This window comes from Psammomys obesus, unplaced genomic scaffold (genome assembly GCF_907164565.1).
Source record: "Psammomys obesus unplaced genomic scaffold, mPsaObe1.curated_primary_1811, whole genome shotgun sequence".
Lineage (NCBI taxonomy): Eukaryota > Metazoa > Chordata > Mammalia > Rodentia > Muridae > Psammomys > Psammomys obesus.
In genome coordinates this window covers 22,487,479-22,504,518 of record NW_026596064.1, presented here as the reverse complement: position 1 = coordinate 22,504,518, position 17,040 = coordinate 22,487,479, and the positions used below count along the sequence as shown (strand labels likewise).

General features: G+C 45.1%; 1 protein-coding gene across 1 annotated transcript in view; it reads left to right on the top strand.

Annotated features, from left to right (window-relative positions):
- Nucleotides 1–17,040, top strand: part of Sidt1 (SID1 transmembrane family member 1) — an 83,696-nt gene that overhangs the window by 62,723 nt on the left and 3,933 nt on the right. The window contains exons 15-23 of the mRNA XM_055624869.1: nt 432–505; nt 1,264–1,387; nt 1,595–1,712; nt 3,854–3,990; nt 5,358–5,466; nt 9,368–9,444; nt 12,219–12,265; nt 16,669–16,774; nt 16,867–16,977. Coding sequence (XP_055480844.1) covers nt 432–505; nt 1,264–1,387; nt 1,595–1,712; nt 3,854–3,990; nt 5,358–5,466; nt 9,368–9,444; nt 12,219–12,265; nt 16,669–16,774; nt 16,867–16,977 — 903 coding nt within the window. The remainder of the gene's footprint in view (nt 1–431; nt 506–1,263; nt 1,388–1,594; nt 1,713–3,853; nt 3,991–5,357; nt 5,467–9,367; nt 9,445–12,218; nt 12,266–16,668; nt 16,775–16,866; nt 16,978–17,040) is intronic.

The window sequence follows — 17,040 nt, the reverse complement described above, 5'->3', positions numbered from 1 at the left end:
GTGTGTGTGTGTGTGTGTGTGTGTGTGTGTGTGTGTGTGTGTGTGTGTAGAGAGAGAGAGAGAGAATAATCTCCCATTAATCTAGGAAATGGGCTATAGCAAGACAGAACCCAAAGGCAGGTCCCAATGTTAGCATCCTTTCATAATCCTTTGATTATAATAACAAAAGACTCATACTCTATTGAATTCCATTCCAAGGTTACCCAGTAGACAGGATACTGTTATCTAAAACACAGACGGCACCATAATAGGAAGTGTGTGTTTGCCGTGTAATAGTGGCAGGTCATGACCCCACCTAATGAGGAGGAGGGAGGTCTTACTTTAACCACTGACAGGACAGCCCTGTGAGTCCTTTCTGTTCTGTGTGACTTTGAGTAGATTGAAAGGATTGAGAAATGTCACATTTCCTCTTCTTTCACTTGCTTTCCTAGGTGGTACACATCACTGGCAACCAGGACATCTGTTACTACAACTTCCTCTGTGCTCACCCCTTGGGTGTCCTGAGGTAAACCCAGCCCTCTGGCTCCTCATGAAATCTTAGAGAGTCTTTCTGATTTGATTTAAGTTTTTGAAAATCCCTACCTGTGGGAGGCACATGCCCGTGAACATGAGTTGGTGGCCAGCTTTCACTCAGACTGTTAAATGACCTGAGGAGGTGGGTGTTCTTAGTGTCACACCATTTTTAGATAAAATGGATTTGCTGAGTTCTGGTCCCTTAGTTCTTAGTGATGTCAGAATTTGTCCACAAGCCTGGCCGTTCTAAAGCCACCAGAACTGGGTGAAAGAAGGTGTCTTCCTGAGAGATAGGAGCATGTCTTCCCTCTACAGAGCGGAACCAGCCTGCTTTCCTGAAAATCAAGGATATGTATCCATGCATATCCTGAAATCCACAGTTGGAGAGCTGAATAGTTACACTGTGGGTCTTCCTATGAGAATCACAGGGACCAAAAAAGCTTGTTTGTCTCTGGACCAGCTCTTTCTCAGGATTTACATACTGCCAGGACCATGAGGACAAGAGTTGTTTAGGCAGGTGTTAGGGATGCTAAGCAGAAATCTCTGAGAAGACAGAGTTACTTTAAGCCAAGTGAGCATCTTCAAGGAGTTAGATTAAAGAGGATTCTGGTGTTTGTCCAACCGTGAAGTCCTAGGACAAGGTTAGTAGAGAAACACACCAAATGCTGAGTTTGCCCACTCAGTGTTGCATTCATGTTTTGAGTCCCCACGATGGCTTTCACACTCACCATTTCTCACTCGTCCCTATAGCGCCTTCAATAACATTCTCAGCAACCTGGGACACATTCTCCTGGGCCTCCTCTTCTTGCTGATAGTGTTGCGCCGGGACATTCTCCACCGAAGAGCCCTGCAAGCTAAAGACATCTTCGCGATGGTGAGGAGAGCGTGTGTCAGATCAAACTCACAAGCTGCAAAGGACCATGATTCCAAGTACACCTACCAAGGGGAAGGATGTCTGGATTGATGATGTGCTGATAAAACTGTGTGGAGAGCCACTTGAGGCCACCATACAGGCTTCCAGCTTCTGAATATGTCTCCAGTTAGTGTCTTTCTATTAACAACCCTTTCTCCTTTCTTTCAGGAGTATGGGATTCCCAAACACTTTGGTCTCTTCTATGCTATGGGGATCGCACTAATGACGGAAGGCGTGCTCAGTGCCTGTTACCATGTCTGCCCTAATTACTCCAACTTCCAGTTCGGTAACTAGAATGTTTCCTGATGACATAGATTTGGGTTACAGGAGTCTTATCCTGGAGCCCTTCCAAAACATCAAATTCATACTTGCAAGAAACAAAGGGCATTTAGGGTGAGCTGAAACGGTCTGAGTGTACCTTGTTGCTGAGCTAGGCTTCTGCGTGTCACATCTTTTGCTGTTGCTGTTCACTCTGACCACCATTTAGTCTAGAAAACACTCCACGCAGAATGCTAATGCCCGGTGAGACACAGTGTCAGAGGTCAATCTAAGCATCACTGCCCTTCAGACTTCCCCCTATGAAACTTACTTAGCTGAGCAGGTAGCCTGCTCTGGGGTGAAAGTAAGGGGAAACTCAGTTTAAAGTGTTACTAAGTGATAAGGCCATCCCACAGTCTGACAGCTCACTGTCTGGAAGGCAGGGGGAGGGATGGCTTTGTGGCTGGCCTACCTGATGTCTCCGACTCTCTCTCCCCGTGACCTTTTATATGTCCTTAGCCTGTGTGCTGGTTTTCTTTGGAGGGTAACTTCTCTCATGCTGGAAAAAGGTATCCATAGCAGATCTTAGCTTCAGGTTTCCTTCTCCAGGTTCAGAGCAGGTTCTAGCCAGCCTGTAGAAACCTTTACTTACGGCAAGGAAATATCTCCATAAGAAATCTCAGGATAATGCTCCCTCATGCCTCAGTAGCTCACACAGTCCTAAATGATTCCTCAATCATTCCCTGGTGCTAGTTCGCTCAGGTCTAGGTTGCTGCATCTACCAGCAAAGGAAACTGTATCAACTTTGGACCAATCAGAGCCATCCCCTCCAAGAGCAGGCTTAGCCAAGAGGCTGGAAGGAGATACAGTCAGGAATTGAAAAGATGGCAGATACCAAGTTAGTATTAAAATGTTGTTCAGAATGAAGAAGGAGAGTAGTGTCCTCTGCCTGTACAATTAGTTCACCTGGGAAACTGAAACAAGAGGATCTCTAGTCTAGGCTACCTATAGTGAGACCCATCTAAAATAGACACAACAACAAAAATAAGATAAAAATGAGAAAAACAAGAACCGTGCACTGCCGTCTACCCTCGAAGATAATGATTTGTTTTCATTGGTTTGACTTGGTTTGGTTTTTCAGGGCAGGGTTTCACTGTGTAGCCCTGGCTATCTTGGAACTAACTGCAGACCAGGCTGACCTCGAACTTAAAGAGATCTGCCGATCTGCCAGCCTCTGCTCCCCCTACACCACCCACCGAGTGCTGGGATTAAAAGTATGCGGTACCATCACACACCACAGTTCATCTCACTAAACTGCCTGGCTTGTGCAGCCTCTCTTTCCTGTTTTGTCAAATTTCTCCCCAGAGTGTGCCCACCTGAGCTAGCTGCGTGAGTGCTTTCATTTCCGCCGCATCGACATTAGCGTTTGCCACTGTCGGGCATTTAAATATTTTGCTGAAGTTTTGAGTAGTATGAGCATCTCGTTGTTGTTTTGCTTCCCGTCTCCCATCACTGTAGGGCGGCTGAGCTGCACACTTAATGGGTAGCTGTTTCCCATCAGTAGGCTATCATGCTAAGCATAGAGATAGAGTGGCGAATGTGGCTACATTTCAGAGCGCTGAGAACAGCTTTCACCTGACACTCATCTCATCGTCTCTCTGCCTAAACCATCACCATAAAAAAAATTTTTTTTTTGGTCACCATTGTTTTATAAAGTTTAGAATTCACATACCCTTGCAAGTGAGGTAGCTGTTTACTTAACCCATTAGATGTTTTCCTTCTGTACACCAAAATACCTTGGTGGATGAAGATGGGCTAGAAATAGAGGCTACAGAATCTTCCTAGAGCAGTCAGTGGTCCTCAACCTTCCTAATGCTGCCACTCTCTAATACAGTTCCTCATGTTGTGGCGACCCCAACCATAAGATTATTTTTGTTGCTACTTCATAGCTGTAAATTGGCCCCTCTTATGAATCGTACCGTAAATATTTGTATTTTCTGATGGTCTTCGGGGGTCACCACACATAGGCTGAGCACCACTGTCCCTGAGGCTGCACCTAGTGGGGTTGCTATGTTAGACTTCTACAGATCAGCAAATAGTCAGAAGCCAGAGCAAAGCTGAGCTTGTCATTGCCAGCCACCCACTGAACTTCTTGCCTTGGGTCCTCAGACACTTCCTTCATGTACATGATTGCCGGCCTCTGCATGCTGAAGCTCTACCAGACCCGCCACCCCGACATCAATGCCAGTGCCTACTCGGCCTACGCCTCCTTTGCTGTCGTCATCACACTCACGGTCCTCGGAGTGGTGGGTTGGCCTCCATGACTTCAGGCCGGCTTTGAAAAGTGTCCCCTGGGGGCACAGGGGTGGGGAGGGAACTTTGGTCGTTTGTGTCTTTTTGTCAGGCCTTGGGAGCAGGGGTTTGGGGCTGTTCCAGGCTCTCTGGCTTGATTTCTTAGCTGACGTTTTCTAAGCACGTAAGTAATCACCTATAAAACTGGCTGAGGGTGGTTTTTATATTAAAATGAATCCTGAGTCATGCCAAAACAGGAATAGATACATCTACGTTGATTGGAGAAGCCAACCTGAAAGAGCAACCATTTCTAGATGGGCAGTAGTTGCCGGCTGCCTTCAGTTATTTGAGGCGCATTCTCTCCCCAGCGCTAGACTGACTGCCCCTCCATTGTTGACGGTCCCATCTCTTCTTCCTCCTGTTTTCATTTGGCTAGGTAGTCGTTATTTTTCCTGTCCGCTGTACAGAAAGAACCCCTCTGAAGTTTTAAGGTTAAAAAACAAAATGCACACAGGGCTAGGTGGCTTTTAAAAACATATTTATTCTTTGATGGTTTTATACCTGTATATAATGTATTTCAAACACATCCACCCCGAATTTCCTCCTCCCACCCCCTCAAGCCTCAAGCCACTCCCAACCCCCAACACATTCTTCTCCTTGCTAGCCAAAGGTAGCATGATGGAACCATGAAGGGAGAGATGGATCTTTCTTTATTTTTCCGTTTTTACAGCCTACTGAGTCTACCTAGTGCTGTGTGCATGAGAATGGTCATAAGGCCACCCACCCTGAGCATGAACAATCTATCAATAGCCACACACCACCTCCAAAAATGCCATGCCCAGCAGTGACCAACTGCCAATAGCTCCTAGGCTAGGGGTGAGGCCTCATGAGCACCCCCTCCCCTCAGTGGAATGTTGACTGGATTGATCTTATGCAGGTCTTGTGCAAGGAGCCACAGCTTCCGTGAGCTCATGAATGTGACTGCTATGTCGTGTCTAGAAGACAGGCTTCCCAGCATGCTCACCATCCTCCAGCTCTTATATCCTTGCCACCTCTCATTTCATGTTGTTCCAATAGCCTAAAGGGTGGCTGATGAAATGTCCCATTTAGATTGAATACTTGAGGTTTTCAGCATTTGACCAGTTGTGAGTCTCTGCATCAGCTGTAGCCTACTGCAAATAAGCGTTTCTGGCCTTGGTTGAGAAGAGCACTCATTCGTGGGTACATGTATAAATATTTGGAAGGTGATTTGACAACATGTTCTTTAGTGACAGCTAGTTTTTGTTCTGTTTTCTACCATAAGCCTCAAGAAGAGGCAATGACCCTACAGAGTTCTCTGGGGGAAACTCCAGATCTTACTGAACCTCATCTTTATCTCTAGGTGTTTGGAAAAAATGATGTGTGGTTCTGGGTCATCTTCTCTGCAATCCATGTTCTTGCTTCTCTGGCCCTCAGCACCCAAATCTACTACATGGGTCGTTTCAAGATAGGTGAGTAAACCTGTGCACTAACTCCCCCAGGGAAGCTGGTACAGGGTCGTCACTCACCCCAGTGACAGTGCTACCTGTCATCATGAACACGGGCTCCAAACTCCCTGCCGTGTTTGGTTGTCTCTAAGAATGCCTTCCTCCTTACAGGAGCTCAATAAGCCATTATTTCTGTTTTCAGCTGAGACATGTATCTTCCCACACCTTCATAGCTGAGGTACACCTCTGCCTGCTAGTTGCAGTTTGCAAACTACCAAAAGTTCAAAGGGAATTAAGTCAATTCGGGCATTATGTCAGGCATGATGACACATGACTTTATTAATCCCAGCATTTGGGAAGGCAGAATCAGGCAGATCTTTGTGAAATCAGTGTCATCTACATCACAAGTCCCAGGGCAGCCAGGACTACATAGAGAGACAGTGTCTTGAAAGGGGTGTGGGGATACATAGAAGAGCAGTGTGCTCAGTATACCATAAGCCTTACACAGAGGACTCTTCTCCCATCTGCAGCATTCAAAAAGGAGCATTTCTCTAATGCTAAATGGTTGTCAAGAATGAATCATACACTGTTTCCAGATACAGGGACTGCAACTTTTGAGACCAGCTTTCTTTACTGAACTGCTTCTGACAGTGGTAGACTGAGTGCTATATGGAAACTAGCTTGTCATGCACTGTCAATCAGCCATCACACTGTAGGAGGTCCAAGATATTTTAGAGTGTTTTAAAAATGATTTTAACATATTGAAAGTCCTGCTTAAAACTTATTTGTAGTTTTTTAGATAAACCATTACCTGTAAACATTGACCTGCCCTAATATTGACAGAATGAAGGGGAAAATGCAAATAAAAACCCACAAATAAAATATGTGAAAATTTCAAGTTATGAAGCAGACTACAGACTCAAAGATACTAGAAATAAAAGAAAGAATAAAAAAGGGACATATGGGGAATGAAGAAAGAGACAGAGGGAAGAAGAGAAGGGGAGAGAGAGGGGCAGGGGGGAGAGGGGTGAGTGGTGAGCTAGGAGTAGAATTTAGTGGTAAAGCATGTCCTTAGAATATACAGAAGCTTGGATTTGATCCCTGGTGAGAGAGAGAGAGAGAGAGAGAGAGAGAGAGAGAGAAGAAAAGTAAGTAGACCTTCATTATAGCCTAGCAGGGTTACATTAAAATTTAGAATTCTCGGTTCCTCAGAAGCACACTGTAGAGCATCTCTGCTCCTCCCACCTCTGGCCCTGGCTGTGCCCCAGGAGATCTCAGAGAGACATAAGTACATTCAATATGCGGTGCTCACTCTCATGCCACACGGTAGGAATGACTTGCTCATTCTTTGTCCCCGGAAGTGTGCACCAATGAAATTCTCTAACCCCAGGAAGAAAAATGGGGAGAAGGCTCTGCTGGCTCTAAGTGCAGGTCCAAAAATATTTTGGGGAGGAAATTTGGAGGTCCAGGAATCCATAATGTGATTTAGAAATGGAAGGTCCCTTTACTGTATAGATGCTACACTCAAGGGGCAACGAAGGACCTCGAAGCTAAGGGTTCCATCTTGCTCAAAGTGATCCAGTGTAAACAAGTATCTCAAAGGCTAGAAGATCAAATACAGCGTAGTCTCAGTCTGGGCCTGACGGTGTGTGCCTGTTATCTAAGCACTTGAAAGGTCAAAGAAGAAGAATGGTGAGTTCAAGGCCAGCTTGGCTACATAGTGACGTCCTATTTAAGTGTGCACACACACACACACACACACACACACAAATACACCCATATCTTCATTACTTAGCTTTTCCCTTGGCTATAATAAATGTAGCCTTCCTTAGGTAGTGTACTTCCGAAGGACATTTGATAAGGTGTTTTCATCATACCCTGTATTTCAGATCCAAATCTGGAAGATTATTAGAACTGTCAAAAGGAAACTAACTCAGCCTTGTTCTGCTTTCTCCCAAATTTACAAACACAGAAGTAAGTGGTGGAAACCGTCCGTGCCATGGTCCCATAGTGGGAATGGCAGAGACATACAAACAGGAACATAACTCAGACTCTTATACACATACCAAAGACGTCTTATACACAAGGGATTCCTTACAATGAGGGTCATGCAGTAGTGGCTGAGGGTCCCAACAGGAAAGAGTTGTTACATACAAAGACTGATGAGGATTTATTCACAGGGTGATGATTCACAAGGCATACATGGTGAGAGGTGATGAAGGCGTCTCTGAGCAACCCACGAATAAAAGCAATGAAGCCCTCTCTGTGCTTAATTCTAGAAGGGCAGGGATGAAGTGTTTGCTAACATGAGTCACAGAGAGGAAGTCCCCCCCGAAAGGAACTCTGGTTGATAGACAATTCCAGTCTGATGCAATCTCAGAGGGAGGTCCCCAAAAATGGAGCAGGAGAGGTGTGTGACAAGTGGGAAGGGCACCTGGAAGGTGGCATTTAGTTTTAAGTTCTGTACCCAGGGAACTGTCCCCAGGTGGTTATAGATTTAGCAGAGTCCAAACCAGCTGTTAGAAATAAAAGATGACAGTTCTGTCGAAAAGTGGACGGGAGGCAGGGGTCGGGGCTCGAGCAAACATCACTTTTACAAAGGCGAAGTAAAGCCATCATGTAAAGAGAAACAAGATAGAGTGAGCAATGACTTACCTGTCTGGCTTCCTTCTTACAGATCTTTTCTCTCTGTCTTATTTCTTCTCTGCTTCCCACTGACTCAGATGTATCTGACACAGGTAATGTCCTGGTGCCCTTTGTAGGGGGTCTAAACTGTTTCTAGAACCTGCCTGGCTGTCTGCCTGGCTCTCTGCCAGCTCTGTCCCCTTCCTTCCAGTTCTAGGTCAGGCAGGCTGCTCGGCAGAAGGATCCAGAGAAAGGCTTGGAAGCCAGTCTTCATGGCAACCCATGCTTGGATGCATCACTTCTGGGCTAGCACATAGTCAGGCTCCTTCTTCCTTGTTAAGTTCACCCCGAGGCTAGCCTTGGGGGGCAGGAGAGCTCTCAGGGAAGCTGAATGTCCATTCTCAACAGTCCTGGCTCTGGGTCCACTCAGTCTTGCTTTTGATGTCAAGGCATGAATAGCTCGCAGGAAGACAGCTCTTCTCTGACCTTGACTCTTGAAGGCAGCAGCTAGAACTCTCACATGGGTGATGTCCCGTTTCAGACATAGCTTATTCAGGGGCTACATTAAAAAAAACCCTTTCCTGTCTTTCTCGCCCCATCTTAACTTACATTTCTAAATAATTCTGAATGTTGTTTCTATGCTGCTACTCTTCCTAAACATTCTTAGCACAGCCCGGGACCTCTCGGTTCAGAATTTAGTAATTCATAGCTGCACTGAAAAGCATAGATTGGAACTGCTACAAGCTAGGATCCCCATCCCCCCACCCCTGCTATAAAGAACAAGTGTTTTAAGGTGGATTTGAGGGGTGACATGTAAACAATGGAATCTTAGCTGAATGAGGGAGAAGGGAGGCGGCTGCCTGCTATTCTTTGACAGCCCTCTTCAGTGTGACACATGCCCTCAAGACAGCATCGCTTTCCAGATCAGTGGTTCTCAACTTTCCTAATCCTTTGACTCTTTAATACAGTACCTCATGTTGTGGTGACCCCCAACCCTAAAATTATTTCCATTGCTACTTCATAACTGTAATTTTTCTACTGTTATGGATCGTAGTGTAAATATCTGTGTTCTCTGATGGTCTCAAGAGACCCCAAGAAAGGGTCATCCGACCCCTGCCAAAGAGGTTGCGACCCACAGGTTGAGAACCGCTGTTCTAGATCATATACCCATTGTTCGTTAGGTGTAAAGCATTCTGATGGCTTTTAATGGTGTACAGATGACATCCTCCTGGCCCCCAATCCCCGGTCACTTCCCAGGATCTGTATTTTCTCTGTGTGTTTTGGTCCCGTGTCAACACAGATCTGGGAATCTTCCGGCGGGCCGCCATGGTGCTCTACACCGACTGTATCCGGCAGTGCAGCAGACCTCTGCACATGGTACGTGCGGGCTCCTGTGTTCCTTGGCCGCCCCCCAGGGAACGGGGGAGCAGTGGGAGGGCCAGGCTTGGGGCAGTGACTCAAACCTCCAGAAATCCAAAGGACCAGATGGCCTGAGGTGGCTGCCTTCCAGTCAGTGGGGAAACATTCATGCTGCTTTCTCTTCTACAAAGGCAAGCTACAGTGGTCCCATTTTTACAAATGAAATAAATATTAGCGAGTGTATGAAGAAGATAAAGGAAATACACACACCACACACACACACACACACACACACACACACAAAACAAACTTTTGAAACGGTATATATGTTTCTGTTTTCGCTTCCTTTTTGAGAACTTTGCCAGTGAGCACGGCATCTATATTACTCTCCACTCTTCCTTCCCCAATTCATGACCTCTTCAATTATTATTGTTACACATATATGTGTAACATACAGACATACACGTGTATATGCAATTTACCGAACCTATTTAGAGTTGCCTGTTTGTACGTGTGTGCCCTTGGGATGTGAAAATCTATATGGGGCTTCTCCCTGGAGGAGACAGATTCTCCTTCTCCCAGGGGCTACTGACCCCCCGTAGCTCCTCATCTAAAGGTGGGACCATGTGGAATTTATCCCATCCATGTTGGCATGTCAACTGGAATACACCAAACTTTTAAATACTAATAATTATTATGAGGAGAATCAAGGCAGAATCAAAATGTCTTTATAAATGATCAAAATGGCTCCCTCGTGAATATGAAATTTCACACTGTTAATGGTGTTACCAGGACAGCAGGTGTGAACTGGCAGGGATCTGAGCAGATTGTTCCTTTGGCCACTGTCATTGCTGTATTAGGTTGCTTACTGTTGCTGTGACAGAACACTTAGACCCAAAGCAGCTTGTGGAGGGAAGGGTTCATTTGGCTTAGAGTCCCCACCACCGTCAGTCGCTCAGCGAAGTCAAGGCAGGACCTCAAGGCAGGAACTGAAGCAGAGACTGAGGAGGAGTGCTGCTCACCGGCTTGCTCATTACAGCTTGCTCAGCCTGTCTTCCTATACGACCCAGGACCACCTGCCCAGGGGAGGCATCACCCACAATGTGCTGTGTCTTCCCACATAAGCCATTAATTACAGAAAGAGTTGCATTTGTGTTGAGGGTCCCTCTTCCCAGGTGACCCAAGCCTATGACAGAAAACAAACAAACAAACAAACAAACGAAAACCTACCCAGCACATCTGGGAACTTTCACCTTCTTCATTATCACCTCTGTGTGTTTTCATAGCAGGAACAGTGTTAAACTGTGGTTATATTGTTTGACGGTTGGAATGTTCCTTTGAAATTCTCCCCTCTAGTCCTCATATTATTAATTTCTTTACCAAGTCTAAGAGAATGGGGTTCCAGGCCTGCCTTGGTTTCCTGGCCATTGGTTCGCCTTTTTCAGTATGTCACGTGACTAGACTCCAGTCACGTGACACCTTCTCAGACTTACCTCTTTTACTTAGTAACGTTTACATTTCCCCCATATTGTTTCCATGAGATGACAGCTCATTTGTTTTTAGTTCTGAATACTACGCAGGGTCTAATAGTGCTGCTTTTATTACCCATGAACCCACTGAAGTCTGTCTCCTTACCTCCAGGTTCCAATAATTATAAATAAAGCTGATATGCAACTTGATGAGCTGGGGTGGATGGGAAAGGAAACTCCCTTTTTCTGAGGAACAGGCAAGCAGGGGGTGGGTAGGGAGGGTGGAAGGGTGATACTGGGAGAGGAGGAGGTTTTGTTTGGATGTATGGTTTCACCTTATTTGGGCGCATACTATGGAGAGAAATTGCTAGACCACATAGTAAATAGGCATTTAGTCTTGCATGATAACCAAAATCAAACACCAAATTGTCCTCCAAATTGTCAGAGCACATTACAAATACACATTGTTTCAGTGAACAAAATGTTCTGGCAGCTCCATATCCTCAGCAGCATTTGGCATCAGTGTTTTAGATTTTCCCTAGTTGAGTAAGTGAATAAACTTTTTTTGTTGTTTTTAGACAAGGTTCTCCCTGGCCTGGTACTTGCTATGTAGACAAAGCTGGGCTCGAACTCAGAGATTCACTTGTCTCTGCCTCATAAGTGGTGGGATTAAAAAACTTAAAGGAAAAAAAAAACTTTTAAAAAATCGGATAGATCACTTAGGAAAGCAGAGGTTCGTCAGATAGGACATAAGTGAGCATACAACTATAACTAAGTGCCCCCAGAAATTTTTGTTTGTTTTGTTTTTCAAGTCAGGGTTTCTCTCTGTAGCCTTGTCTGTCCTGGACGCAAACTGTAGACCAGGCTGGCCTTGAACTCACAGCTATCCACTTGCCTCTGCCTCCCTTAGTGCTGGGATTATAGGCATGTACCGCCCTGCCCAACTACTCCCAGAAATTTTAAGTAGTATCAAAGGAGCCAAACACTTTGGGGAATAACCCTCACTCAGAGTAACCTCGGCCATATGGAAGGTCCTCTGCCCCCATTCCTTAACTTCAGGGTTAAGATTGTGGGTTAGGAGTGAAAGTTAATTCCTACGTTTAGTCCTGACTGTCTTCAGCTCCGCCTACCCCTGTGGCAACAGCCACGCCCTGCTCTGCTGAGCACACTCTATTACACGGAGCTGCGGAGCTGCCTACTCAGGTCTTGCTTTTCAGCCTGGCTGAGGATTAGTGCAAACCACAGAAAACACCTTTCAACAAGGTCACTGTTTCCTCACAGGTGATGAGCCTCGGCCCTAATACTCTCTTTTCCTTTTTCTAGGACAGAATGGTGTTGCTCATTGTGGGAAATCTGGTTAACTGGTCCATGTAAGTGGAATTATGAGAAATGATGTTTTGTTAGTATCTGTAATGTACAGTTTAACATTCTTTGACGGTTATTTCACAAGGAATCTGGAATTAAAGAGACAGTGATATAAAAAAAAGGTATCCTTCTTCCTGGAAACAAACGAACCAACAACAACAACAAAAAAAAAAAAAAAACCAATAACAAAAGCACTAGGAGGCTGGAGAGATGGCTCAGTTGGGAAAGGCACATTCTGGCAAGGCTGACAACTTGAGTTCTAGCCCCAGAACCCGCATGGTAGAAAACAAGAACCAGCTCCACTAGTTGTCCACACACAGACACACACACACACACACACAGACACACACACACACACACACACACACACACACACCGTGATATGCTCATATACACAAATAAAATATTTCCATTAAATAAAAGCACTGGGAAGCTTTTGTATACTGGTGTGGGCGTCCTCTAAAACACTGATAGAATTTGTTCAACAAGACAAATATCTATGTGGACAGGTTGGTTGGATGGATGGATGGATGATGACTGAGAGAAAGGAATAAAGACAGGAAGGAAGGGATTATGCCCATGAGTGTAAAACTGCAACGTAATTTAAAATTATCTTACAGAATTTTACATAATAATATTGAGGAGACAGTTTTTATAAAGTACATCTTCCTTTAGGATATGTGTGTGTGTGTGTGTGTGTGAGAGAGAGAGAGAGATTTAGAGAGATTTTGCTATTTCTTTCTTGCTCGCTTTTTTAAAATTTATTTTTATTCACTTTACATCCTGGCTGTAGCCCCACCCCTCCTCCTCTCCCGGTATCACCCTTCCACCCTCCCTACCCACCCCCTGCTTGCCTGTTCCTCAGAAAAAGGGAGCTTCCTTTCCCATCCACCCCAGCTCATCAAGTCGCATCAGGACTTCGAATGTCCTCTTCCCCTGTGGCCTGGCAAGGCAGTCCTGCCAGGGGGAAGTGATCAAAAAGCTAGCAAGTGAATCTATGTCCAATACAGTCCCCACTCCCCTTACTAGAGAACCCACATGAGCCCTGAGCTGCCCATCTGCTACATCTCGGTAGGGGGCCTAGGTCCAGTTCATTCATGGCCCTTGGTTGATACTTCAGTCCCAGCAAGCCCCTCTGGGCCCTCTCCCTCTCTCTCTCTCTCTCTCTGTTTCTGGCATGTCATTCTCCTATAATTTATCCCCTTTCATCCTCTTGTCCTTGTTTCCCCAAATGAGCATAAACCAGAGCCACAGCAGATTCATATTCTCTGCTAGTTGAAATTATTTTATGCAACCTATTCACACTTCCAACACGTGGCATGCATCGTTGATGTCACAAAAACAAGTAACCTAGCTATTTTTATCTATGGCTCTCAGCTAATATGCCTCTCCAGCTCTGACATTTGATAGAAAAAGAAAGATTCCCTGTTCCTGATACACAGAAAGACACATTCCACTCACTAGACAAAGTGAACGGCCTTTCTTTTCTCACATAGCTATGTAAGAGGCCAGGTCCAGTGAGGAAGTGTGAGGCTTGATGACCCATAACTCTGCGTTTCCCTGGCAGAGGGGCTGTCTCTCTCAGTTATTCCACATAGACATAGAGTGATTGAACATGAATGTGATTTTAAAAGAATCACTCTCAGAAAAGGTCTTCTGTAGCCCAGGCTGGCCTTTTGCCACCTCCTGACTGCTGGAATGATCGACGTATGCTACCATGTCTTGCTCGCCTCCATTCTTTTGTTTCTTTGGCATTATGGATGAAACCCAGAGCCTCCAGCATGCTAAGCAAGTTCCAGAAAGTTCTATATATAAATGCTCAGTACTGTACAGCCCTAAAAGGAACTATTAACATAAGGGCATTGTGAAGTTGAAATGCAGCCAGTGTGTCTGAGAAACTGGCTTTTCAATTTTTATTTAGTTTTAATTAATTTAAATTTAAATAGTCAAGACTGACTACCACATGGGTTATCATAGGCTAGCCCAATATTGCAATCTAATATATTTTCTAAAAAAGAAAAAATTTAATAAAACAAAACTAAGCAAGCACTGATACAGCATTACAAATGTAAACCAGTGAATCAAAGTGAAGAGGAAGAAAGCAAATATATGGATACACACTATAACTCAGCTACTTGGAATACTAAGGCAGGAGGATCCCAAATTCAGGGCCAGCCTGCATATCTAATCAAGATTCTTTCTCAGAATAAAACATAAATGGTTCAAAATAAGACAGAATGGAGACAACAAAAATCCTGAGAAAACACTATGTCAAAATATGTTTCATCACATTAAAATTTTTATTATGTGGCGATTACATACACATGTATAGATACATATATATATTTAGTGTGATAGCTCAATACACATGTTGTGCATACATGATCAACTTTTAGCCACCCCTCCACTTCCCAACCTCTAGTCATCACTATTCTTCATTCAGGTTTGATTTTCACTTCACTGATAGCTCTGTGTGTACGTGGTGTGTACGTGTGTGTGTGTGTGTGTGTGTGTGTGTGTGTGTGTGTGTGTGTGTAGAGGTACATACACCAGGGAGTTCCTCATAGAGATCAAAGGCTGATGGTGGCTGTGTTTCTCTATTGCTCCACTTACTTTTCAGGAGAAGGCCTCACCCTGAAGATGGGGCCTAGTATTTCAACTAGACAGCCTGACCAATGAGGTGCCAGGATCCACCTGTCTCTGTTCTGGGGTTCCTGGGGTGCTCTGCCATGCCTGGGGCTCAGAACTCAGTTCCTCATAATCCTGTAGCAAGGGCTTTACCCTCTGAGCCATCCTCCCGATCCCTCATCTGCAGTTTTAAACTGTATTACTTGCTTTCTGTGTTACTATTTTTTCAATTCTTTGGAAAGGGTTTCTTTCAGCTTACAGTTGTGGTCCATCATGAAGGGAGGTCACAACAGGAACTAAAGGCAGGAAACTGAAGGCAGGCACTTGGAGGCAAGAACTGAAGCAGCTGTGTGGAGGAGCACTGCTTTTACTGGCTCGCTCGTCTGCTCTCTTCCACACCCAGGACCATCTGCCACAGGACCAGGGCACCACCCACAGTGGTCTGGGCCTCCCACATCAATGACTGATGAAGAAAATGCCCTACGGAGTTGCCTACAGGCCATCCTGATGGACGCATTTTCTCACTTGAGGTTCTTCTTCTCCGATGAACCTATATCATGTCAAGATGCAAAAATATATATTAACACAGAATTAGTGAATCCAGAATTACTGATAACCATTTTCCCTCATTTTGTCAACTGTCTCTTCACTCTGTGAACTGTTTGCTGTGCAGAAGCTTTTTAGTTTGAAAAAAAAAAAAATATCCCACTTGTCAGTTTTTACTTTTTGTTCCCCAGGGATGGTATAGTTGTTTTGTGTTGTGCTGGGTTTTTTTTGTGTGGTTGGTTGGTTGGGTTTTTTTGTTTCTGTTTTAGAGACAGGGTCTTGCTCTCTGTTCCTGGTTTGTCTTGTCCTCACTATGTAGCCCAGGATAGCCTCACACTCATGGTAATGCTCCCACTATCGGCTTCCAAACGACTGAGACTACAGGAATGCACCACCCAGCACACTGTAGATTTTTAAAGCATATTTATTGAAAACAAAACAAAACAAAGACTACAGATTCGGAGACGAAGAAGAACTCTAGCAGGGTGTGATAGCACAGGCCTCTCATCCCAGAGGCAGAGGCCACTCTGGTCTACAGAGCTGGTTCCGGGACAGCCAGGGGAAACAACCTGAAAGCTATCACTCAGACAGAGTAAACACCAGTGCCATCTGGTGGGCAGCTACCATAAGCTGGTAAGGAAGCCTGCCAAGCTAGCTACTGAGGTAATCCTACTTGCAGAGGTCTAGTCTGACGAGCTAACAATCTTAAATGAAAACAAATGTAGTGTGTCTCAAGTGTTTACTTCTTCACAAATGCAGTGCTGTTCATAATCATGACCAAACTAAAAGGATTCTGGGAAAGCCATTTCACCCAGAAAGGAAAGATGGCTCTTCACAGTGCACTCACTTACAAGAACTTGGTGAAGTCACTGGAAATGAATGTCCTGGCAAAGATGTAATACATTAAAAGTGATAACATTCATCAAGTTGTGTAACTGTCACTCACCGTCTAGAGAGATTTCAGTTAGCAGAAGACAACATGTCCATGGTGGTCTCAAAATAGGATACGGCCTAGTGACATGGGGCCATCCTGGCTTGTGTAAGTACAGTCTAGATGTTCACACAACACCAAACTCACGTACTGTGCGTTTCTCAGAACGTATCCCTGTCATCAAACAGTGAGTGCCCGTATTTTAAAGGGGGCTTCTAAACAGTGAATTCCCCGGCAGGAGCTGATGATACACTCTTGCTATCCCTTTTTTCCTGCTGCCAACACTCGATCCTGCATCCGCAGTGCCTTCTTCGGCTTGATCTACCGGCCGAGAGACTTTGCCTCCTACATGCTGGGTATCTTCATCGGCAATCTACTGCTGTACCTGGCTTTCTACATCATCATGAAGGTGAGTACAAGGGGGGAGCTGGCTGCACTGGGGGAGGGAGGGGCTGCCGTCAACTGAGGCTCCGCCCTCACTGGCTTTGCATCTCTCCACAGCTTCGCAGCTCTGAAAAGATTCTCTTGCTACCTGTCTTCTGCATCATGGCCACTGCATTGTTGTGGGCCGCAGCCCTGTACTTTTTCTTCCAGAACCTCAGCAGCTGGGAGGTGAGAAGCAAGTTTTGTTGGTTGGTTGGTTGGTTGGTTGGTTGGTTGGTTGGTTGGTTGGTT